This window comes from Mastigoproctus giganteus, chromosome 3 (genome assembly GCF_048544385.1).
Source record: "Mastigoproctus giganteus isolate SK-2022 chromosome 3, ASM4854438v1, whole genome shotgun sequence".
In the NCBI taxonomy this organism is placed as follows: domain Eukaryota; kingdom Metazoa; phylum Arthropoda; class Arachnida; order Uropygi; family Thelyphonidae; genus Mastigoproctus; species Mastigoproctus giganteus.
Window position 1 is genome coordinate 42,023,707 of NC_143577.1, and position 23,015 is coordinate 42,046,721.

Consider the following 23,015-nt stretch of genomic DNA (forward strand, 5'->3'; position numbering starts at 1 on the left):
TGGCAAATGAGGTTTAACATTGACAAATGTAAAGTACTACTTATGGGAAGCAGCAACCCCAGAATGACGTATCAACTCTGTGGTACTACACTGACAGTGGTAGAGAAAGAAAAGGACTTGGGTGTAATTGTGCAGGCAGATATGAAGTTTTCTGAACAGTGCAGATGGTCTGCAAGAGTAGCTCATACTGTTTTGTCAATGATATACAGGAATGTTTCTAGCAGGGATAAGGAGGTGATTATCCCCTTGTATAAGGCAATGGTCAGGCCACACCTTGAGTACTGTATACAGGCCTGGAGGCCTCATTTTAAGAAGTATGTAGAGCTGTTGGAATGAGTACAGAGAAGGGTAACAAGATTAGTGAATGGAACAAAGGGTTGCTCTTATGAAGAAATTATTAAATTTAGAAAATTACAGTGTCTAGAGACTAAGCACCTGTGAGGTGATCTGATGGAGGTGTATAAAGCTTTGAATGGTTTTAGCATGCTCAATGCTGATGGAATTCTTCCTCTTGCTCAGAATAATCATCTGAGAGGGCATAAATTCAAATTTAGGAAAGACAGATGAAGGAAAAAAAAGGTCAGAAGTTTGCCTTTGGCCAGCGGGTATTTGGTTGGTGGAACAGACTTCCATATTTTGTTGTGGAAGTTGATAACCTAAATAAATTTAAGGCTGAGCTGGACAGGTATTTGGAACGAATGGAGGGGTGAAATGGGAGTGGGTTTTTTTTTTTTTTTTTTTTTGGCTGATGCTACATAAGCTTGCTTTCTTGCATCATATGGCTCTACTAATGCTAATGTTAATGCTAAGAGAGAAAGAGAAAACCAAGTTTTTTAGAAGCAGAGGAAGCTATATTTTTAATGTGCTTCTGCCAGGAGAGATTAGAAGTTAGGGTAATCCCAAAAAGAGATATATCAACTTGTCTAGAAATCGGAATATCACCAAAGATAAGTACGGGAGCAGAATAATCAATCCTTTTTTGTGAGATATAGGACAAGACTGAGTTTTAGAAGGGTTGAAATCAACTAAGTTGTCTTTGCCCCACTGGAGAATTACCTGGAGATTGGCATTTAAGGAATTGGTAGCAGATATTCAAGAAGTTGAAGCTGATTGAGCAGGGCAAGATTTCTCAAAATGGAAAGTGCAATGCAATGTGCTATCATTGGCAAAACTATGGATAGGGTTTCCAGTCAATGGAAGAAGGTCATTAATATACAAGAGGAAAAGAGTGAGAGAAAGAACTGAACCTTGGGGGATACCAGCATTAGTGGAGAATTTATAAGACAGCGAGCCATCTACCAGTCAATGGAAGAAGGTCATTAATATACAAGAGGAAAAGAGTGAGAGAAAGAACTGAACCTTGGGGGATACCAGCATTAGTGGAGAATTTATAAGACAGCGAGCCATCTACCATCACCCTCAGTGAGCGATCAGAGAGAAAACTGAATAACTAATCACAAAAACAGTTGGCAAACCATAAGATGGAAGCTTGTTTAGATGAACTTTATGCCAAACACAATCGAAAGCCTTTGAGATCTGAAGAGCAACTGCTTGTGTTTCACCAAACTTTTACTATCAGATAAACATGTATCTATATTACCATTGTCTCCCCCCCCCCCGAAACTAGCAGTTTCCCTGAACTTTTAAGGTATCCTCAATAATACTGGCAAAAACTTTTGCACCACCTTTGTTTAAATGTATGCTGTCGCTACAAAACAGATTCCTTCTACCTACAAGTGTGGTCCAAGCTGATTGAAATTTACCCCACAAGAGCCTTGCAGAGTCGTTCAAATCTTGGGTTAATCCACAAGGCTTTCAGCATATAATCCCTTCTATCGTGCCTGGGCAAAATTACAGACACATAAACATTGTGAACTAACTCATGTCATTTCTTCAGCATGGTCCTATATTTTTGGCATAAAGTTCGTCTAACAAATCGTCAGATCGTGTATGCTTAATGTCATTAGTCCCACATAAATAATAATATTCTCTTTTCCCCCCTAAAATCTGACAGTTTGTTGGTAACATCATTAATAGTTGCTCCCGGCAGACATACCCTGGTTCTAGTCCACCTATCCTTGTTACAAAAAATATTTCTCGTTTCCCTGACAATGGAGTCTCCTAAGTCTTGAATGGTTTGAGCAAGCTCAATGCTGATGGGATTCTACCTCTTGCCCAGATTAGTTGCCTGAGAAGACAAAAATTCAAATTGTGGAAAGACAGTTGTAGAAAAGATGCGCAGAAATTTGCCTTTTGCCGGCAGGTGGTTGATTGCTGGAACAGAGTTGGCAGCTTAAATACATTCAAGGCAGAACTAGAGAAACATTTGGAGTTAATGAATGGGTAAAATGGGAAGGTTTTTTTTTTGTTTTGTTTTTTGTTGATGCTATATAAGCTTGCTTTCTTGCATCATATACCTATACTAATGCTAATATCTACAAGGCCCTTTTCGTCATAGTGCTCCTTGCTTTTTGACCTTGTTTCCTTCCTAACTCAAAAATGTGGTATTCTGAACTTTTGCTATACTTTTACTTTTACTGGGCCAATCACGGTCCAATGGTTAGCATGTGTGACCAAAAGTAAGGAGAATGCAGGTGTCAGCCCATACTAATATGGGTTTGAGCTCATAATAATATGGTATCATAAAATTGGTAAAGAAATAGATTGCATTTATACTCTGGATGACTAAGTCCAAAAGGGTCTGTAACTTCATTGTAATTTTATTGCAGCAAATTTACCAGCACAACAGATAATATTGGGCTGTGCACTTTTTCTGTCAGTGTATGTACTCTGGTACTCTATTTCACATGTGAAGCTACAATCACAAATGTTACCCCAGCATCTATACCACAGTAGAACCAAGCATTAGGTGAACATAAATACATACAGTATAAATCTAGTTGCATAAGATGGAAATTTAATCAAGGATATCCAAAGAAACTGCAATTATCATACCAAGTAATGAGCTAAATAGAACTGGGACTTCCCTCCATATATTCTAGGTTTGAAAATGTAAGTAAAAAGCCAGATCCAACTTCAACCAGGATTTTTTTAAATAATTTTCTTCACCACCACTTTTATTTTTACAATTCGTGCTTACCAATTCTTCACGTTCTAATTTCTTCCTTCTCAGGTTTTGAATTAATGTACTGATGTTTGCTTACTTCCTTTGCTGCCTCCTTTAATATAATATACTTATTTTTCATTGAATTCTTGTACTTTTCATTATCATTTACCAAGAAAGGAAGAAGAATATCTGAATTTTTCCCCTATTAAGTGAAAATGATGGTATTCATTTTAGGGATCAGTTTCACTACATAGTTTCTCTAGAGAGCTGGAATGGTGCCTATTTGTTTGTAGTACCTATTGGTAGTTATGAAGCAGCAAGAATCAGGATCCACTTTAGAAATAATTAAATAAATATATTTTTTTTCTAAAAGGAAAGGGAAAACAGTTTTAGGCAAAATCTAAGCGATTCTGAAACAACTAGTAGTTTATGCTATGCAGATCAAAGCATTCCATACTGTAACTTGGCCTTGTTGATGAATAACATCCAACCAAACCTTGTGTAATTTTTCTATTTCTTAAATTAAATTTTATAGCCTAACAGTATGCTAGGCTAGATATTTAATTGAAGCTAGGTTGTATGGATAAGAAGTACTATTTAATTAATTACATTTAAATTTAATACAAAAACAAAGGAATTCAACTAGAATTTAACACTAGTAAACTCACTGCACTTCTACTACTAAAACTAGAGGGAAAAAAAGTAAGAGTACATAATAAATAAATGAAAAAAAAAAAAAAAAAAAAACTGTTTTTAGAGGAGAGAATGGGGAAGGGGTGAGACTGAAGTTAATTAGTAGCCAAAGTACGGATTAGCAAGAAATAAAATAACAATGAATAATTATGTAGGGATGTATGGTTCTGAATAAGGTTAAACAGATAAAGATTAAAATTTCCAGAAATAAAATTAGAGGTTTGATGCAGAAAAGGTGAGGTAAGATGTTCGGTTTCTATTCCAACATGACTACAGGGGAATTTACAAACTAATCTTTTTGAAACAAATAAATATTTACCATGTTTAGCAGTCCCATGAGCTTGAACCACAGTCAACCTAAATGAGTGTGCTACCATTGTCTATCATTGACACATATGGATCAAATTGATTTTAGAGGAAAGGATTGCAAATGATGCAATTTATTTACCTTATGACTGGTCACAGCTGCTGTACTATAACAAAACAAATGCCTATAATTGTCATCAAAAGAATAACACCATTGAGATTCTTTGGTCATGTCACCTGCTCGTTAATTATGTAGGAGTAAATTAGCGAAATAGTCAGAGCACGAGAAAGAGAGAGAGAGAGAGAGAAAATGGAGTACGAAAAAAAGGGGAAAAAATGACTCCCTCCAAAATTTTTTGTCTGTCACAGACTTCTTTTCTGAAAACGAATCACAGAAAAAAAAGTCATGAATAACTTATTGAAGTAGGGATATTAAAAGAATAACACTGTCAAGATAGGAAAGATAAGATAAACTGTTTCATACTGTAGAAATTTAAGAATTTAATTCTGAGAGATTACTATTAGATAAGTATTAACTAATCTCGAAAACTAATTATCCCATTGTATAAATTTAGCAATATTTAGGCCACATCTGGAACACTGCACAGATGTTTTGAAAACTTATTTTAGGAAGGATGCAGAGCTATTGGAATGGGTGAAAAGAAGGGAAATAAGATTAGTTGGGAGCATAAAAGGATATTCTAAACTGAAAAAAAAAAAAAAAAAAAAAAAAAAAAAACTGGGGTAAATTGCAGTATCTGGAAAAAATTAGGAATGTGCATTTAAATGAACTGGTTAAAGCTTTAAAAGGGTTCAGTAGTAATAGTAGTAATGGAGGAATGTGATGCAAGAAAGCAAGCACATTTGCTTATATAGCATCAGCCCAAAAAAAAAAGAAAAGTAAAAAAACAATTTCACACATCCATTCCCTCTAAAAGTTTGTCCAGTTTCTCCTTGAATTTATTTAAGCTATCAACTTCCATAATGGCAAATGCAAGTTTGTTCCAACAATTAACCACCTGCTGGCTAAAGACAATTTTCCACACATCTATTCTATAACTGTCTTTCCTCAATTTGAATTTATGCCCCTTCAGGTTTTTAATCTGAGTAAGCAGAAAATTTCCATCCAAATTCAGCATGCAGAACCCATTCAAGGCTTTATACACCTCAATCAGATCATCTTGCAGGTGCCTAGTCTCCAACTGCTGCAATTTGCAGAACTTAAGGCTTTCTTGGTATTGGTAAGAGGACCCCTCTGTTCCCCTCACCAATCTTGTTGCCCTTCTGTGTACATGCTCAAGCAACTCTATATCCTTCCTAAAATGAGGCCTCCATACCTGTATGCAGTACTCAAGGCAGGGCCTGACCACTGCCTTATAAAAAGGGATAATCACCTCCTTTTCCCTACTAGCAAAATTCCTATATAACATTGACAAGGCCCCATGATCTGCTCTGGCAGCCTGTCTGCATTGCTCAGAAAACTTCATATCTGACTGCACAATTACTCCCTGATCTTTTTCATTTTCTACCACCCTAAGTGTAGTACCACACAGTTGGTACATTTCTCTGGGGTTATTTCTACCCATATGCAGTATTTTGCATTTGTCAATAGTAAACTTTAGTTGCTACTTCTCAGCACATCTGCCCGAATTTTCTAGATCCTGTTGCAGTAGCACACTGTCATTAACAACCCTGCCAACCTTTGTATCATCTGCAAACTTCGATATTAAGCCTGATATACCTTCATCAATATCATTGATAACTATACAAAACAACAATGGGCCCAACACCAAACCCTGGGGGACTCCACTAATAACATTAGTCCACGAAGAGCAGCATCCTGATTACCACTCTCTTCTCCCACCCAACCCCCCCCCTTTTATCCATTGTAGCAACTTACCCTTAATACCATACTGCTCCAATCTGTACAGTAGTCTTCCATGTGCAACAGTATCAAAAGCTTTCCTGAAATCCAAGTACAGTGGATTCCGGTTATTTGGGCCACCGGTTAATCGGGGCAACCATTTATTTGGGGCAAATCTTAAAAAATAGAAACCAATCGAGAAAATAGAAAGGGTTTACTTTGTTTAATTGGGACAGCATGCCGTTCAATCGGGGCAGGAGACCGCAGCAATGGAGATTACCCTACGATTGTCTCCGATGGTACCACGTGGTTCGGTCGAAATTCTGGAGGTCACAACCATAAAATAATAAAAACAATTAGCAGTCACCTGTTTATTGGACTTTTCTGTTAGTGACATCTATCATAAATGGACAGTAAACTCGATCTTACTGAATTTGCGATAATACCGACAGCTGAAATTCTGTGGGTTATTATGGTGAAATGTGTTTACACTTCCATGAAATCTTCAATCACATAAAAAAATTAATTTTCAGCTCTTCTCTTCATTCCTATTTTTAAAACTTTGTAACTCGTTACTCCGTTCTCATTTGTGCATATTGTGTTACTTGCAATTTTTGTGTGCCGTGTTCTTTGTTATTGATTGCTTATCTTTTTACTGTTTTAAATTTTAACCCCCCCCCACCCACAAATGTCAGTGAACAGAAATATCAACTAGTTCATATGTACAAATTACATATTAATTATTCTGGAATTGGAAGAATATACGTATATTCTTCCGATTTTCACTTATCATTTAATTTTTTTAATTGGTAAGGTAATAAAGGGTAAATTTATACTTAATATATCTTTGCTTTTATAGCCTGTGAATAATATTCCTCCTATTTTCGCTAATTAGAATCGCAGTTTAATAGAATTAAATTCAATTCACAAACGTGATGACAATGACCGGCGCTTACTGCACATCGTATAGTGAATGGTACTTTACTATGTTGAGTTCGTCGTAACGTGATTTGATTGTACAGTGAACCAATTGTAAAAAAAAAAGGGGGGGGTACATTGTATTTTTAACTATTTACGTGAAACTTCGGATAACTGAGGCAGGCGCTTAATCAGGCCAAAATGCACTAGTCCCGATGTGTCCCAAATAACCAGAATGGACTGTATATGATGTCAAAATTATTTTTTGCATCCAGTTCCTTTGTCACCACATCATAGTATCTAATCAAATTTGTCAAACAAGACTTTCCCTTAATAAACCCATGCTGTGTCTGAATTATTACTGCAGTGTTGTCTAGATGATCCTGCAATGCCTCTTTAATCAGTGACGCCATTATTTTCCCCGGAACGGAGTTAAACTAACTAGTCTGTAATCGCTCGTGTCATCCTTTGATTCCCCTTTTTCAATAAACTGAAATAAAAAAGGATAGCTGCAGAAAAGGTGTGCAAAAATTTTCCCTCAGTCTACAGAGTAACTGATTATTATAATTTCCACCTAGTGCTATATAAATTGGTAGTATAAATAAAATTAAAGAAGGATTGTAAAAGGGGAATCAAAGGATGACACGATGACACTTAAACTTTGAGCAGCATATAAAATTAGAAAAAAATTGCTGCCAATCATATTAATTCTGAAGAGAAAATCCAGATACTCAGAGAAATGTGGATGTCCATTCATGTAATTACTGTAATTAATAAAAGAGGTTGTTTTTCATTGTTTTATTTTCATTGTTAATTAGACTGTTTTATTTACAACCCATGTATAGAAACAATCTTAAAAACAACAGAAACAATTTCAATTTTTGATTTAAGGAATGTTAAAATTGTGTTGAAATTGATTTACATTATTCATTTTTCTTGATACATTTCCTATTCTGAATCTGAGTCACAAATATGTAGTCCTCCATGACAGTATAGTAGTTTGGGTTCAAGTACCATCAAAGATCAGGAAAATTTCTAAAGTTCCCTTCAACCAGGACTGTAGTTAGCAATCTCAGGCAGATGGAGTATGATTATTTCCATGCAAGTTATTTTGTGATTTCCAGCTAGTATAACATGCAAATCAGCCAGTGAACATACACTTAAATAGAGAAATTTGTAATACACAGCAGAGCAATACTTACTACCCAAGTCATCAACGGTCCTAAAAACCAACAAAAATAACAGATATGCAATTGTAACACACTGCACATAATAAATGTAAATTTATCTATACAGCAGGCCCCCATTATAAAGCGGTTTGCTTTACGCTGATTCGCTATAATGCTGTTTTTATATTATAACCCGTATCTGACTATAATGCTGTCACAGATCACTATAACGCTCTTTTACAGATTGCATTTTTGTCATATTTAACGAAATCGTTTCATTTGATGGAGTCGATAGCTTGAAAATGAATAGCAAAACAGCATTAAAACGTTTCCCACGCTGACTTCAGAAATTTTCCCACGCTCAGTGATATTTTCTCGCACACTAATTTAATTGCAGTACAGTGACTTGTTACATAGTTTCGAGATCAACATTTTAAAAAATGATCAAGTATATTGCTTGTAATATTTGCGTTATATGCATTTATCTGAAGTCTAGTCATCACTCAGTACAGTATTAGACATCGTGTGTAACGGACAGTTTACTTGAACATTGTATCATAATTAATACAACAAATGCAGTTACATTTGCGAAGAGCTAATAATGACCGATAGGAATGAAAAAGCAACAATGTCTGGGCACAGTGCGAAGACTATAAATGTAAGAAAAAGACTGAATTTGAAAATTAAATTAGACGTTTTGAAGGAAATCGATTCCGGTCAACGACAAGCGGATGTGTGCCATAATTTAGGACTTGCAACTTTAACTGTAAGAACAATTATAAAAAAATAAAGAATTAATTTTAGCAGCGGGAAAGATAGCTGTTCCACTGCAAGCAACTAGGACTAGGTCGGCTATTAGGATTGAAATGGAAAGACTTTAATTTTATTAAAGATAATATTCCAATGCAGAATTCAGTTAAGCTAAATATAAAAAAAAAAAAAAAGAGAGAGAGAGAAAGAGATTAGCCAATATGATGATCTGAAGAAAACTCATCTAAAAAAAAAAAAAACAAAAATGTGGAACCATTTAAAACTGGTAAGGGCTGGTAGAATAGATTTAAAATCCAGGGAGAAGCAGCTAGTGCAGATCAAGGAGCCGAAACTTTCAAAAAAGAACTTGTTAAAATTATTGAAGAGGGGTATTATGTGTTATACTTCTCAACAAGTTTTTAACATAGATGAAGCAGGAGTTTTGTGGAAACGAATGCCTAAAAGAAGTTTCAATATTGAAAAAAGAAAAAACATGCCAGGTTTCAAAGCGGGTGGTAACATTGGGTGGTAACACTTCGGGGGATTTAAAATTAATACCCCTTTTAGTTTATTTGGAAGAGGGCCAAAGTTCAACTCAAAATCCACACATTTTTCATGATTAAATTCATTAATTAAATTAAATCAATTAAATTCATTATTTTAATTGGAATTTTAAGTTTACTTTTGATATGCAAGTAGTTACCACATAATCATATACATAGGTAATGCAGAATATTTTATATGTATAAATATTTGAATATTAAATATTTTGACCGATATTTGTGCATCTTTTCCCTACCATTTATTATTGATTAGGAAATATCCTATGGCACTGACCACAACTCACAAATACATATGTTAACTTATGGGAATGCGGCACTCGCTTAGCGCGGATTCACTTAGCACTCTGTTTTTCCGAAACGAATGATCAGCTTTAAGCTGGGATCACCTGTACTGAAAAAAATATTTGAAGTGACTTTTAATGTGCTATCTAACATATCTCCTTATTTACTAGATAATGCATACTTCAAATTTGTTTCTATGTCATCTGTTTTCCATTTTCAGGAAACTGAAATTAAGAAAATATAGCCACCTACCTAAAATATCAAGGCTGAACTGCTTTTCTATCTCTCCAGCCTCATTTTTTGCAACACATGAATATTTACCAGCATCTTCTATTTTAGAGTAATCAATCTGCAGATACCTTCCACCATCAAGAATAGTAACTCCGGGATGGGTGATTGGGGAAACAACAATACCATCTTTTAACCACTTTATTAATGGCTGGGGATTTCCATTAACTGGACAAGACATACGAATTGGGCGACTTTCTAGTATCTCTTGTCTTTCCTGTGTAGCATTAGAACTAGTGTGTGATGGACTGCCTTCTAATTTTGGTGGTACTACAGAATCAAAAAAGTTTTCATATTAAAATATATCAGGTTAACATATAATCATGTAAAGCCAAAAAAATTGAGATAAAAAAATTATTTTAATATTAATAAAAACAGAAAATATAATCTTAAATTTTCTTCTCTCTTTATATACTGAATGCAGCAAACCCTCTCAAATTTGGCAATACATTTTAAAACAATGCCCCTTTCCAGTTATTTTAAGCAAATGGACAAATCTGGTAAATAAAACCACTAGATCAGAAAATTTAAATCTATGGCTACATCTGATTTAAGTTAAGAGTAATTCATATTAACAAATTTATATAAACAAATTTTAGATTCATACCTATCAGTCACAAAGAAAGTAGTAGTATGCATATCGTGCATGCATGAAACATGTATCTAAGAAAACAATACTTACTGTTTATAATAAAGCTAAATGTGATAGATACAAACAGTTTAGATTTTAAAAATTAGCGTGTACAACTATATCACCTTTTGTGCCCTTGATATCCGCTCTACAACGGCATCGACTTTTGTCCCTGGCAGACCTGGTCCTGTTCCACCTATCCTTTTTACAAAGAATGTTCCCCGTTTCCCTGACAATAGAGTGACCAACAACTACTAGTTCCTGTGGGACCAGCACATTCTGCCTTGGGGGTTGCCTCTGTGTTGCGTGATGACCAAGTGCAAGCTCTGGTGTTGATGTGGGCAGCTGAGAGCTTGATGGGCCCCTCAATTTAGATCCTTCGAGGGCATCCACCCTATCCTTCAAGGTCTCACATATAGGCCCATAACAACGCTCAGTTGTCTCCTGATTTCCTTACACTCCTTACATCGCATGCACACAAAGACATCCCCATGGCAATATCATGTCCCGTACCCGATTGCTCCACAAATATCAAGCAATCAGTGAATTTTAAAAGGCTGTGATTCAGAGGGCAACTGTCCCACTCAGTTCTTCCCTGAGCCACAGCACTCCCATTAGCTTGAGCCCTTTGCTTTGCTGCTCTGGTCTGAGTCATGATTTCGATTTAATTTCAATTTCAGAACAAAATTATAACCCTAAACTTGTATCCTAACACAGTTATAATGCTATATATATTTTTCTGTATCGAGTATTATCTACGAGTTCCATTTATATAACTTCCGTATCAAGTTATGTATTTATTAATTAAGACTATGTATATAAAGTGCTTAGCATCATAATACACAGCCATTTCTGAATAAACAGAAAATTTTTAAGGTGGCATCGTTTTAGGTTATATCTCATATTGTGAATGCCTTCACAACGAGTTGCCATGATATTGCACTACTTCGAATAAGTAACGCTTCACCTAAGGAGAAGACTAGTGTTACTTATTCTCAGATAGGTACCACCACTCAGACAGCACTGTTTCAGGGCTATTTGGCCCTTCGTCAGTGAGTGGGTAGGTACCCAAGTGATGCAATGATGGCAAAAACAGTTATGAAGTATAACTCCACAATATGAGAGATGCCTGATGGTGTATGATGTATTTAGACTAAGGCGCATTTAGGGCTAGAGCCTCAAGCTGCGAACAAATTTAGACTATGTATATAAAGTGCTTAGCATCATAATACACAGCCATTTCTGAATAAACAGAAAATTTTTAAGGTGGCATCGTTTTAGGTTATATCTCATATTGTGAATGCCTTCACAACGAGTTGCCATGATATTGCACTACTTCGAATAAGTAACGCTTCACCTAAGGAGAAGACTAGTGTTACTTATTCTCAGATAGGTACCACCACCCAGACAGCACTGTTTCAGGGCTATTTGGCCCTTCGTCAGTGAGTGGGTAGGTACCCAAGTGATGCAATGATGGCAAAAACAGTTATGAAGTATAACTCCACAATATGAGAGATGCCTGATGGTGTATGATGTATTTAGACTAAGGCGCATTTAGGGCTAGAGCCTCAAGCTGCGAACAAATTATGATGCTAAGCACTTTATATACATAGTCTAAATTAGTCTAAATACATCATACACCATCAGGCATCTCTCATATTGTGGAGTTATACTTCATAACTGTTTTTGCCATCAGTGCATCACTTGGGTACCTACCCACTCACTGACGAAGGGCCAAATAGCCCTGAAACAGTGCTGTCTGGGTGGTGGTACCTATCTGAGAATAAGTAACACTAGTCTTCTCCTTAGGTGAAGCGTTACTTATTCGAAGTAGTGCAATATCATGGCAACTCGTTGTGAAGGCATTCACAATATGAGATATAACCTAAAACGATGCCACCTTAAAAATTTTCTGTTTATTCAGAAATGGCTGTGTATTATGATGCTAAGCACTTTATATACATAGTCTAAATTTGTTCGCAGCTTGAGGCTCTAGCCCTAAATGCGCCTTAGTCTAAATACATCATACACCATCAGGCATCTCTCATATTGTGGAGTTATACTTCATAACTGTTTTTGCCATCATTGCATCACTTGGGTACCTACCCACTCACTGACGAAGGGCCAAATAGCCCTGAAACAGTGCTGTCTGGGTGGTGGTACCTATCTGAGAATAAGTAACACTAGTCTTCTCCTTAGGTGAAGCGTTACTTATTCGAAGTAGTGCAATATCATGGCAACTCGTTGTGAAGGCATTCACAATATGAGATATAACCTAAAACGATGCCACCTTAAAAATTTTCTGTTTATTCAGAAATGGCTGTGTATTATGATGCTAAGCACTTTATATACATAGTCTAAATTTGTTCGCAGCTTGAGGCTCTAGCCCTAAATGCGCCTTAGTCTAAATACATCATACACCATCAGGCATCTCTCATATTGTGGAGTTATACTTCATAACTGTTTTTGCCATCATTGCATCACTTGGGTACCTACCCACTCACTGACGAAGGGCCAAATAGCCCTGAAACAGTGCTGTCTGGGTGGTGGTACCTATCTGAGAATAAGTAACACTAGTCTTCTCCTTAGGTGAAGCGTTACTTATTCGAAGTAGTGCAATATCATGGCAACTCGTTGTGAAGGCATTCACAATATGAGATATAACCTAAAACGATGCCACCTTAAAAATTTTCTGTTTATTCAGAAATGGCTGTGTATTATGATGCTAAGCACTTTATATACATAGTCTAAATTTGTTCGCAGCTTGAGGCTCTAGCCCTAAATGCGCCTTAGTCTAAATACATCATACACCATCAGGCATCTCTCATATTGTGGAGTTATACTTCATAACTGTTTTTGCCATCATTGCATCACTTGGGTACCTACCCACTCACTGACGAAGGGCCAAATAGCCCTGAAACAGTGCTGTCTGGGTGGTGGTACCTATCTGAGAATAAGTAACACTAGTCTTCTCCTTAGGTGAAGCGTTACTTATTCGAAGTAGTGCAATATCATGGCAACTCGTTGTGAAGGCATTCACAATATGAGATATAACCTAAAACGATGCCACCTTAAAAATTTTCTGTTTATTCAGAAATGGCTGTGTATTATGATGCTAAGCACTTTATATACATAGTCTAAATTTGTTCGCAGCTTGAGGCTCTAGCCCTAAATGCGCCTTAGTCTTTATTAATTAATTATGTTACGTTTGTAAAATCTAAGTCGTTATATGTATTTAGTTAAAAAGTACAATTTAATTGACAAGATTAATAGATTTTACTGATTAATTGACAAGATTAATAGATTTTACTGATTAATTGACAAGATTAATAGAATTTACTGATTAATTGACAAGATTATATTATATACTATACTATACTAAGCTAACACTATCTAGTTCGGGATATAACATTGTATTGTATAACAATGGCAGCAAGTTATGAACGGTAAATCTACGGACACTTAACTTTCAAATCTCACTGTCTCAATTCAGAATAAACTAAGGAGCCTGACTAGGTCTATAAGCTACTTATAGAAAATAATTTAATATAACAATTGGTCAATAAAGTGGCTAAATATGACAAAAAAACTTCTCGTTCACCTGAGCTGCAACTTGTAACACGTGGATTTGATACCCTTATCGATACTAAGTAATACCTACAAAATATCTATCTAGGTTAAACTTTAAACTAAGTATCATAACTAGGAATATAAAGCTACTCTAGAAAATAAGTTAATATGCCAATTTAAGCTAATAAAACAGAAAAAACTTCTTTATTCCAGGAGTAGTAAAAACTTCGCCTGCACAAGGCTACTTGTGCAGGAGAATTACACACCTGTTAGTTTCACTTCTGTTCCGGGGAAAATAATGCAGTCACTGGTTAAACAAGCAATGCAGGATCATCTAGACAAGACTGCAGTTATAATTCAGATGCAGCATGGGTTTGTTAAGGGGAAGTTTTGTCTGACAAAATCTGATTGGATACTATGATGTGGTGACAAAGGAATTGAATTCAAAGAATAATTTTGATAACATATACTTGGATTTTAGGAAAGCTTTTGATACTGGGGCACATCGAAGACTACTGTACAAATTGGAGCAGCGTGGCATTAGGGGCAAGTTGCTACAATGGATAAAATGATGGTTGAGCCCACTCAACCATCATTTTATCCATTGTAGCAACTTGCCCCTAATGCCATGCTAGTGGTTATCAATAGACTCTGCTCTTCATGGTCTAATGTTATTAGTGGAGTCTCCCAGGGTTCAGTGTTGTGCCCAGTGTTGTTTTCGGTATTTATCAATGAGATTGATGAAGGTATATCAGGGTTAATGTCTAAGTTTGCAGACGATATGAAGGTTGACAGGGTTGTTAATGACAATACTGATAGCATGCTACTGCAACATGATCTGGAAAAGTTGAGCAGATGGGTTGAGAGGTGGCAACTGAAGTTTTAACATTGATCAGTTCTTTGAGGATCATTTTTTAACAAGGATCAGTTCTTTGACCAGTGTTTCCAATTTTCATTAACATCAATGAAGGTATAAAGGGCATGATGTCAAAATTTGCAGATGACATAAAGACTGGAGAGCCGTTAATGATCAACGTCAAACTATGTTCCTTCAAAATAACTTGAGCAGGCTTCAAGAATTGCCAGAAAGGTGGCAGCTGCTTTAATGTATGGTCTTACACTTGGGAAATAGAAACCCAAAAATAATTTATATACATGATGTGATCAAATTAAAAACAGTAGAGGAATAAAGATTTGGGAGTTATGATATGGGCAGATATGAAGTTTTCTGAGCAGTGTAAGCAGGCAGCCAGGGAAGCACATAGTGTCCTATTGATGATTTATCAAACAATATCTTTTAGAGATAGAGAAGTCAGAAAATCCACTGTAGAAGGCAATTGTAAGTCTGCATTTGGAACACTGTGTCCAAGTATGAAGACCTCATCTGAAAAAAAGACAATGAGCTTCTTGAAAGAGTCCAAAGAACTTGCACGGTAAAATTGGCAAAAGGATGACTGTATGAAGAAAGATTTCAATTATGTGTAACAAGGTAATCTGGTTACACATAATTGGTAACCAGACACCTTAGAGGGGACCCAACTGAGGTTTATAAGGCTCTGAGAGGAGTCTGTAAAATGCATGAAAGTAGAATTTTCACTGTTATAAAGAATTCTAGAATTAGGGGCCATAAATTCCAATTACAGTGAAAGAGGTATAGACTAGATTGTAGCAGTTTTCTTTTAGCTAGCAAGTTGTTGAATGCTGGAACAAGTTGCCTTCACAGGTATTTGAGGCTGAGAATCTGAAGAAATTCAAAGATCAGCTGGATAATTACTTGTGTGAGGAGAAAAGTGCATAAGTTTTATTTTCTTATCAACTTTTTTTTTGGCCAGCGCATCAAAAGCCTATCCTCCTTATACTTTATGGCTAATAAACTGGTCCCACTATATAGAATTTAAAATGCTTGAGACTTTTGTAGTCGGCTTTGCAAAAGCAAAGTCCTTGTCTTTTCCCTTGACAGCAGTTACATTAATATACTGTGATCACTGTCATGTAATGGTTCTTTTATCTGCAGATTATTAATGCATGAAGATTAATTGATGATACTCATATCAAGAATATTGCTTTTGCTTCTTTAACAGTCATCCAATAAATCCACAAAATTCTTGCTGGTGTGCGAATGACCAAGTTCCAGTAATTATCTGGAAAGTTAAAATCCCCCATTTCAAGACATTCTAATTTACTGGACTTTTGTTTGTTTGTTTGTTTGTTTGTTATTTGGTTTTTAGGAGCATTAGCAACTAAGGCCATATTGCTCCAGGATATGCGGTGGTCATTCCCTGACCTTTCCGCATCCTCTGTATTTGGTGGTGACGGGCTCGAACTCTGGTCTAATCAAGAAGCGTGTGCTATGCACTGCTGCTCCTTCCCACCTGGCTATGGAAGCGCCTGGGAGTTTTGTATTTTCTCATTTTTTGTATAGTTATTTGTTATACTCATTGTAGTAATTAGGACTATAACACCCTCCTAATCTCATTATTGTTTTCCTAGTGCTTATATCACAACCAACCTGACTCAACATTGCACCAGCCACCCATGTCAACTGGATGTACTGCCTTGGATTTCATATGATTCTTAACTAAGAGCATATCCAAGGTGATCTAATTGAGGTGTTTAAGACTTTGAATGGATTGAGCAAGCTCAATACTGATGGCATTCTTCCTTTATATATATATATATATATATATGTCGAAGGTAAAGAAAGCTTACACAAGAAGCATGCAAAAGTTCGATGAAATTTACCGGTAAAAGTACTTTGTCGTAACGGAATTTGTATTGTTGCTCGTTCAGTAAACAGACAGTGGGTGTTACCGGTCAGAACCCTCCAGAAGTGGAGATGGTAACCTGACCTTTTTTCTTTAGAATCACTGGTGGACTAGTGAAAAAAAAAAGGCAAAAGAAGCCCAAATGAGAAGCATGGCAATTTTCGAAAAAGTTTACCAGTGAAACTATGTTATGAACATTTTTTATGATGCCAGAAATTCCAATATGACTCTGTTCGTGATTCAATTAGTTAATTCAATTAGCGATTCTAAAGAAAAAAGGTCAGGTTATCCCCCTCCACTTCTGGAGGGTTTCAAGCTCCCATGGGATTCAACTTCTACTCCAGACCTATAACACCCACCGTCTGTTTACCGAGCAAGCAACAATACAAATGCCATTACGGCAAAATATTTTTACCGGTGAATTTCATCAAACTTTTGCGTGTTTCTCATGCAGGCTTTCTTTACCTTAGCCATATATACAGGTAGCCCTCGATTTATGCTGGGGTTAGGTTCCTGGGGGGCGGGGGGGACAGGCACAAATGGAACCCTTTATATAATGGAGTCAATGGGAAATCACAGGGTTAGGTTCTAGGCACCAAAAATTTTACCTACTCTTTTCAATACTTGAATATTTAAAGCTCAGAAATAAACTTTTTTAATTAAAAAAAGTGTTTTATTTTTAACCTACATAAATACAGTACATATAATAAATAAAAAATAAATTAATAGTATGTAATATGCATAAAACATTTTGACAGTGGTGTAATGCCGAACTCTTTTAGTTTTAGTTGGCTTTTGAAGGCCCTGGTTGAGGATGTTCTCTGTTGACGGCCCTGGTTGAGAAGGTTGCCTTTTTTTGAAGAAAGAAGCAAGTGTTGATTGCCTGGATTTCTTATTCTTTTCTTTAAGAATTAAAAAAGAGGGCTCAGGGTTGATATAACACCCTTTTTAACCTTTTTAACTCCTCTCCTAGCCATGATCAATATCACAGAGCTCATTAGTGAGGGATTCTACACTTGCAAGAATCCATTGTAGATCACTGGTCTTCATAATTTTAGAGGAGGGTCTTCTTCTTCCTCTTCCTCCTGCTGTTGGCTAAGTTATGCAGCTAACTCTTCAAGATCTTCATTTGAAACAGTCTCTGCATGACTTTTCAAGAGCTCAGTTACATCTTCAGCTTTAACTTCTTCTAATCCTGCCTCTTGTGCCAGCCTGCTGATGTCTTCTACAATGTTCTGTCATGGCTCAGATCCTCTGAAGTCATGCATGAAATCTGGGAGAAGTTTACACCACACTCCATTCAAACAATTGACAGTCACTTTTTTCCAGGCTGTGTTAATGTGATTGATGCCTTTTTAAGACATCAAATGACCATCAATATTCTCTAATGTTAACAGTATAATGGTAATGTGAGACATGTCTAAAGCTTTTATCATTTCTGTAAATGCTTGCTGTAGGTAATAAGCTTTAAATGTGGCTGTTACCGCCTGGTCATGGGTTTCAACACTGATGTTATATTAGGGAGCATGCAGACAACATTAAGAGGCATTCTGACTTCACCAGGGGCATTGTTCAAACAAATAGCCTTGGTTGGAAATTTTTTGTCATTGCAGAATTTGAGAACAGTAGGACAAAAATAACTGGTGAACCAATTCACCAAAACAAAAATAATTGGTCACCCAAGCCTTCTTGTTTTACTTCCAGTACACAGGCAACATAGCTCTGTTTAAGCATTTAAGCCTTTCATAACAAGTGGTGTTTCAGAGTGGCACACCAACACTGGCTTCAATTTTAAATTGCCTGACATATTTGCTCCCAACAAAAGTGTTGGCCTGTCTTTTGATGCTTTAAACCCAGGAGCCAACTTTTCTTCATGGGCAATTTTCTTGAGGACAACTTTTTCCAATAAAGGACCATTCCATCAACACTGAAGATGAGATCTAAAGGATAATCACCCTCCTTTACTATGGCCTTAAACCCTGCAGGGAATACGGCAGCCGCCTCAGCATCTGCACTTGCTGCCTCGCTGGTAATTTTCACACTTCTGCATTTGGTTCTTGCTGTAAATCTCATGAACCAGCCCTTGCTAGCCAAAAATATTTCATTGCACTGACCTCCTTCTTTCTTCTTTAAGTCTTCAAAAATTGACTTAGCCTTTTTCAGTTATTACAGCTTCGGTCAAGGGAATGTTTTTTTAGTTCAAGTCATCCACTCAAAGTGTCCGCAAATGCTCCTTTTCTCAAAGCTTACTTCTGCTGTAACTAATGTAGCGCTTACTCTTGTAGCACTTTGCATTGATTGTTTTATTTTATCAACATTCTTCGTAATTGTAGTAATAGTCGATGGAGCCTACACACATTAGGGTGGCTTTCACCAGCTTCCATCTTACCTTCCAATGTGATAGATCAACATGCCTTTTTCACGCTTGCATTAGAATTCATTTAACTTCTTTTATCAGACATGGCATCTCTTTATTCTATTAAATTAAAAAATTTATTATGTAACACACTGTCTAATGGATTGGCAAAAACTGCACACAGCTATCACTAATAGCACAATTAATAAAAAATGTTAACACAATAAATTTCTAACAAGTGTAAATGGCGTAAACAACCAACTGAATTCTTCACAGCATGGACCTTTACCACCTGCATCCACAAATGGCTACTTTGAGGGTGGGAAGCTTTCTCATCTCTGATTGGCTATGATATCGATACCAAATCAGAGATGAGATACTATGATACCAAAATTGCTGATTGGCTAAGATTGTGGGTGAGTTTCTCATCTGTGATTGGCTCAGATTGTCCTTGATCATGAGTACAGATCTGTACTCCTTGATCATGAGTACAGATCACATGAACAGTACATGATATCTAGTACAGTACGATGCCGATAAATTTTGTTTGATAATTTTAAACTTTCAATTTATAAAAAAAAATTGCAAAAATAAATATTTGTGGCCTTGTGTTTAGTGAACGGCGCTATTGTGAATCGATGCAAATCAGACCAGCACAAAACGAGGCCTACCTGTATATATACAAAAGAATGCAATCTCAAAATGAAGCTTCCCACTTCATTTTGAGATTGCATTCTTTTGAGCAAAGCAACAATATCAAATTTTTTTCCTATCATTTTGGCAATTTTGGTACATTCACACCTTTATTTCCTTTATCCTGGGTTAAGGAGAAAACTTCATATGACTGCTTTAAATTATTCTAATACATAATAAACTCTAAAGTAATGAATTTTTGGCCAAGTTAAAGAACTTTTTTTCAATATTTAGGACTCTAGAATATGTCCGAGGATTTTTTGCCCACAACTTTATACCCTGTACTTCATTTGTTATGACTAAAGAATTTTCCTATATTCAATGTTATTAAACTGTTGGCATATTAATAAGGTTTGTTATGATGACCTTCTTGTTAGTGTATGCTACAATAATAGACTTTTAATGTGTGTGTATATATAAACAGTGATAATTGTGTGTGTGTGTGTGTGTGTGTGTGTGTGTGTGTGTGTGTGTGTGTGTGTGTGTGTGTGTGTGTGTGTGTGTGTGTGTGTGTGTGTGTGTGTGTGTGTGTGTGTGTGTCCTTGCATGCACCATGCATGTCATATAGCACAATTTTGAGTAAACAAAAAATACAAGCTAAAGAATCTAAGATACAGGATAGAAAGAATAAATTAGTTTAGCTCATTTAGTTATGATACAACTAGATTCAATTTAAATAAACATTAAAAACATATATATATATATATAACTAATTAATCACCAGCATACACTGCAATGTTATGACAGTTGAAAACAAAGAAATGTTCAAAATAAGGTGAAATACAATCATTATTTAATGTGATATACTAATTGTTGTTGTCGTCTTGATGCGTTCAGTCACAGCTGACTTTCGGAGACTTTATGGGCGAGCTGCCTCCATGCTGTCCAGTCTTCAACAGCTTCTTCCAAGTCATGCCAGTGTCACTCTTGATGGTGTTGAGCCAGCATGTTCTTTGCCGACCTCTTCTCCTTGTTCCATTGACCTTTCCTAGCATTATCAATTTATTCTTGAGCTCGTTTGTAAGGTTTTCTGGTTAAAAATACTGGAGTAGGTCACCAAGTCTTTCTCCAGTGGTGGTGCTATTATACGGCTGTAATAGCACCACCTTTATATATACAGCCTTTACTAATTAAAACTCAGTCTTTAAAAATCTATATCTTGTCCAATAAAGTGATATTTTGATCCAAAATTAGATACAACTAATTAATGTGACAAACTCCTCCACCTAATTAAAGTCCCCTGCATCCATAACTTGTAGAATTTAAAAAGCAGCTCTTCAAATTTTCAAATACCAGCACTATGCTAAAGCATAGGCAACTGAAATTGACAGTTAGAACAAAGAATGCTCTAACTGCCAAAACAGACTTATAAATTAAGTGTAAATATTACTTTCCCATAATTATAAATAGTCGAACCTGATGAACCTTATCACACTATACTGGAGTTTCACAAAAGAATTTAAAATAAACACCTTAAAACCAAATTCATAAACTATTTAGCAAGAGTATATAAAAAGAATCATCACAGCTAAACATTAGCACTGTCTAATATTAATACTAATAAAAACCACATCAAAACAAAAAAAAATAACAATGCAAAACTGACATAATTAAACAAGTCATTGAATTATACACATTGTTATCAGGCCTATGTTACACCTGTATAAACTTCAGAAATGGTTAAGCCCATGCTAATTACTCCTATTTACATATATTGAAATGTGCTGACCTCAACAAATGCACCCATTACCAGATTTTTTATAAATTTTGTATCATTTTGATTTTGTTTTTATTTGTATTACTATGATTACATATAATCGATCACCAGCATTCACATAACATTGTAGCAATATATATATATATATATATATATATATATATATATATATATATATATAAGTTGTATTAAAATGCAGTTTCTGATACGTGGTCAGGTGTAGTCCCCTGATGAAATACCTGATCATGTATCAATAATTATTTCTGCTGACATCAGATCATGCATATTTGCATTACCTATATTCGACCATTTACTAAATATGTTCCCCCCCCCATATCTGACGATGGCTATAACATTTTAATTTTTATTTCTATTTTATTTTCATTATATTATTACTTTGAAGTACTAATTTTCCTTTACAGTTATCCCACTTGGCTTGGTAATTCAGCCCATAATTTTTCTTAATTTATCATAACCTCTAAGATTTTAACATTCTTTCACCTTTCATAAATCTACTACACTTCTTTTTCTACTTTCCTCACCCTGCTAGTTGCTGGCACTTTGTATAACTATCACATCCATTTATGCATATTTAATTCAATATATTAATACAACTTTTTAATACAAATTATATTTACTCTTGCGTCCTTTAATGCTGCTTTGGGCTTTTAGGTGCATCTGTCATACCTATTTATTAATTTTGCATTCACTGAAACCATTTTATCAACTGTATACCTTTTTCTTAAGTAACTCTTTAAACATTACCTTTATAGAGTTACATTGAATACCCATATATATATATATATATATATATATGTATATGAGGTGTGACAATAAATTCCTGGACTGGTGTTGTTGTGGTCATGTTCGCTGAATTTGAAAATAAATGAAAATGGTATGTTATAATTCAAACTTCCTCCAACAGATGGTGGTACAGAGACTGTCCAGTAGGCTGACAAGTTGCAAGTAACAGCCAGTTTCATTAGTGGCATTAATGTTCTCTCACCATTTTGCAATGGAGCAATGAATAAATATCAAAATTTGCTTTAAATTGAGAAAATCTGCAACAGAAATGTATGAAATATTAAAAACTGTTTATGGTAATGAAAAGTTAAGCTGCACTAATGTGTTTGAATGGCTTAGCAGTTCAAAGTTGGACACGAGGATGTTTGCAATGATTCAAGAAGTGGGCAGCTGTCAACTTCTCTATATGACAAACAAAGTTGCAAAAGTTCAAGAAATTGTGGTAAGAGATTGTCATTTGACCATCAGATGATGTCGTTTGACCATCAGTTGGATATGAATAAGGAGATGATTCATCAAACTCTGCATGAAGATTTAGGAAAAAGGAAGGTCTGTGCAAAATTTGCACACATCTTCACA

At 35.7% G+C, this 23,015-nt stretch overlaps 1 protein-coding gene across 1 annotated transcript in view; it reads right to left on the reverse strand.

Annotated features, from left to right (window-relative positions):
- The window catches only part of LOC150087903 (hemicentin-1-like), a 1,496,027-nt gene that overhangs the window by 1,070,578 nt on the left and 402,434 nt on the right, over positions 1 to 23,015 (reverse strand). The window contains exon 26 of the mRNA XM_090369959.1: positions 9,865 to 10,170. Coding sequence (XP_090226085.1) covers positions 9,865 to 10,170 — 306 coding nt within the window. The remainder of the gene's footprint in view (positions 1 to 9,864; positions 10,171 to 23,015) is intronic.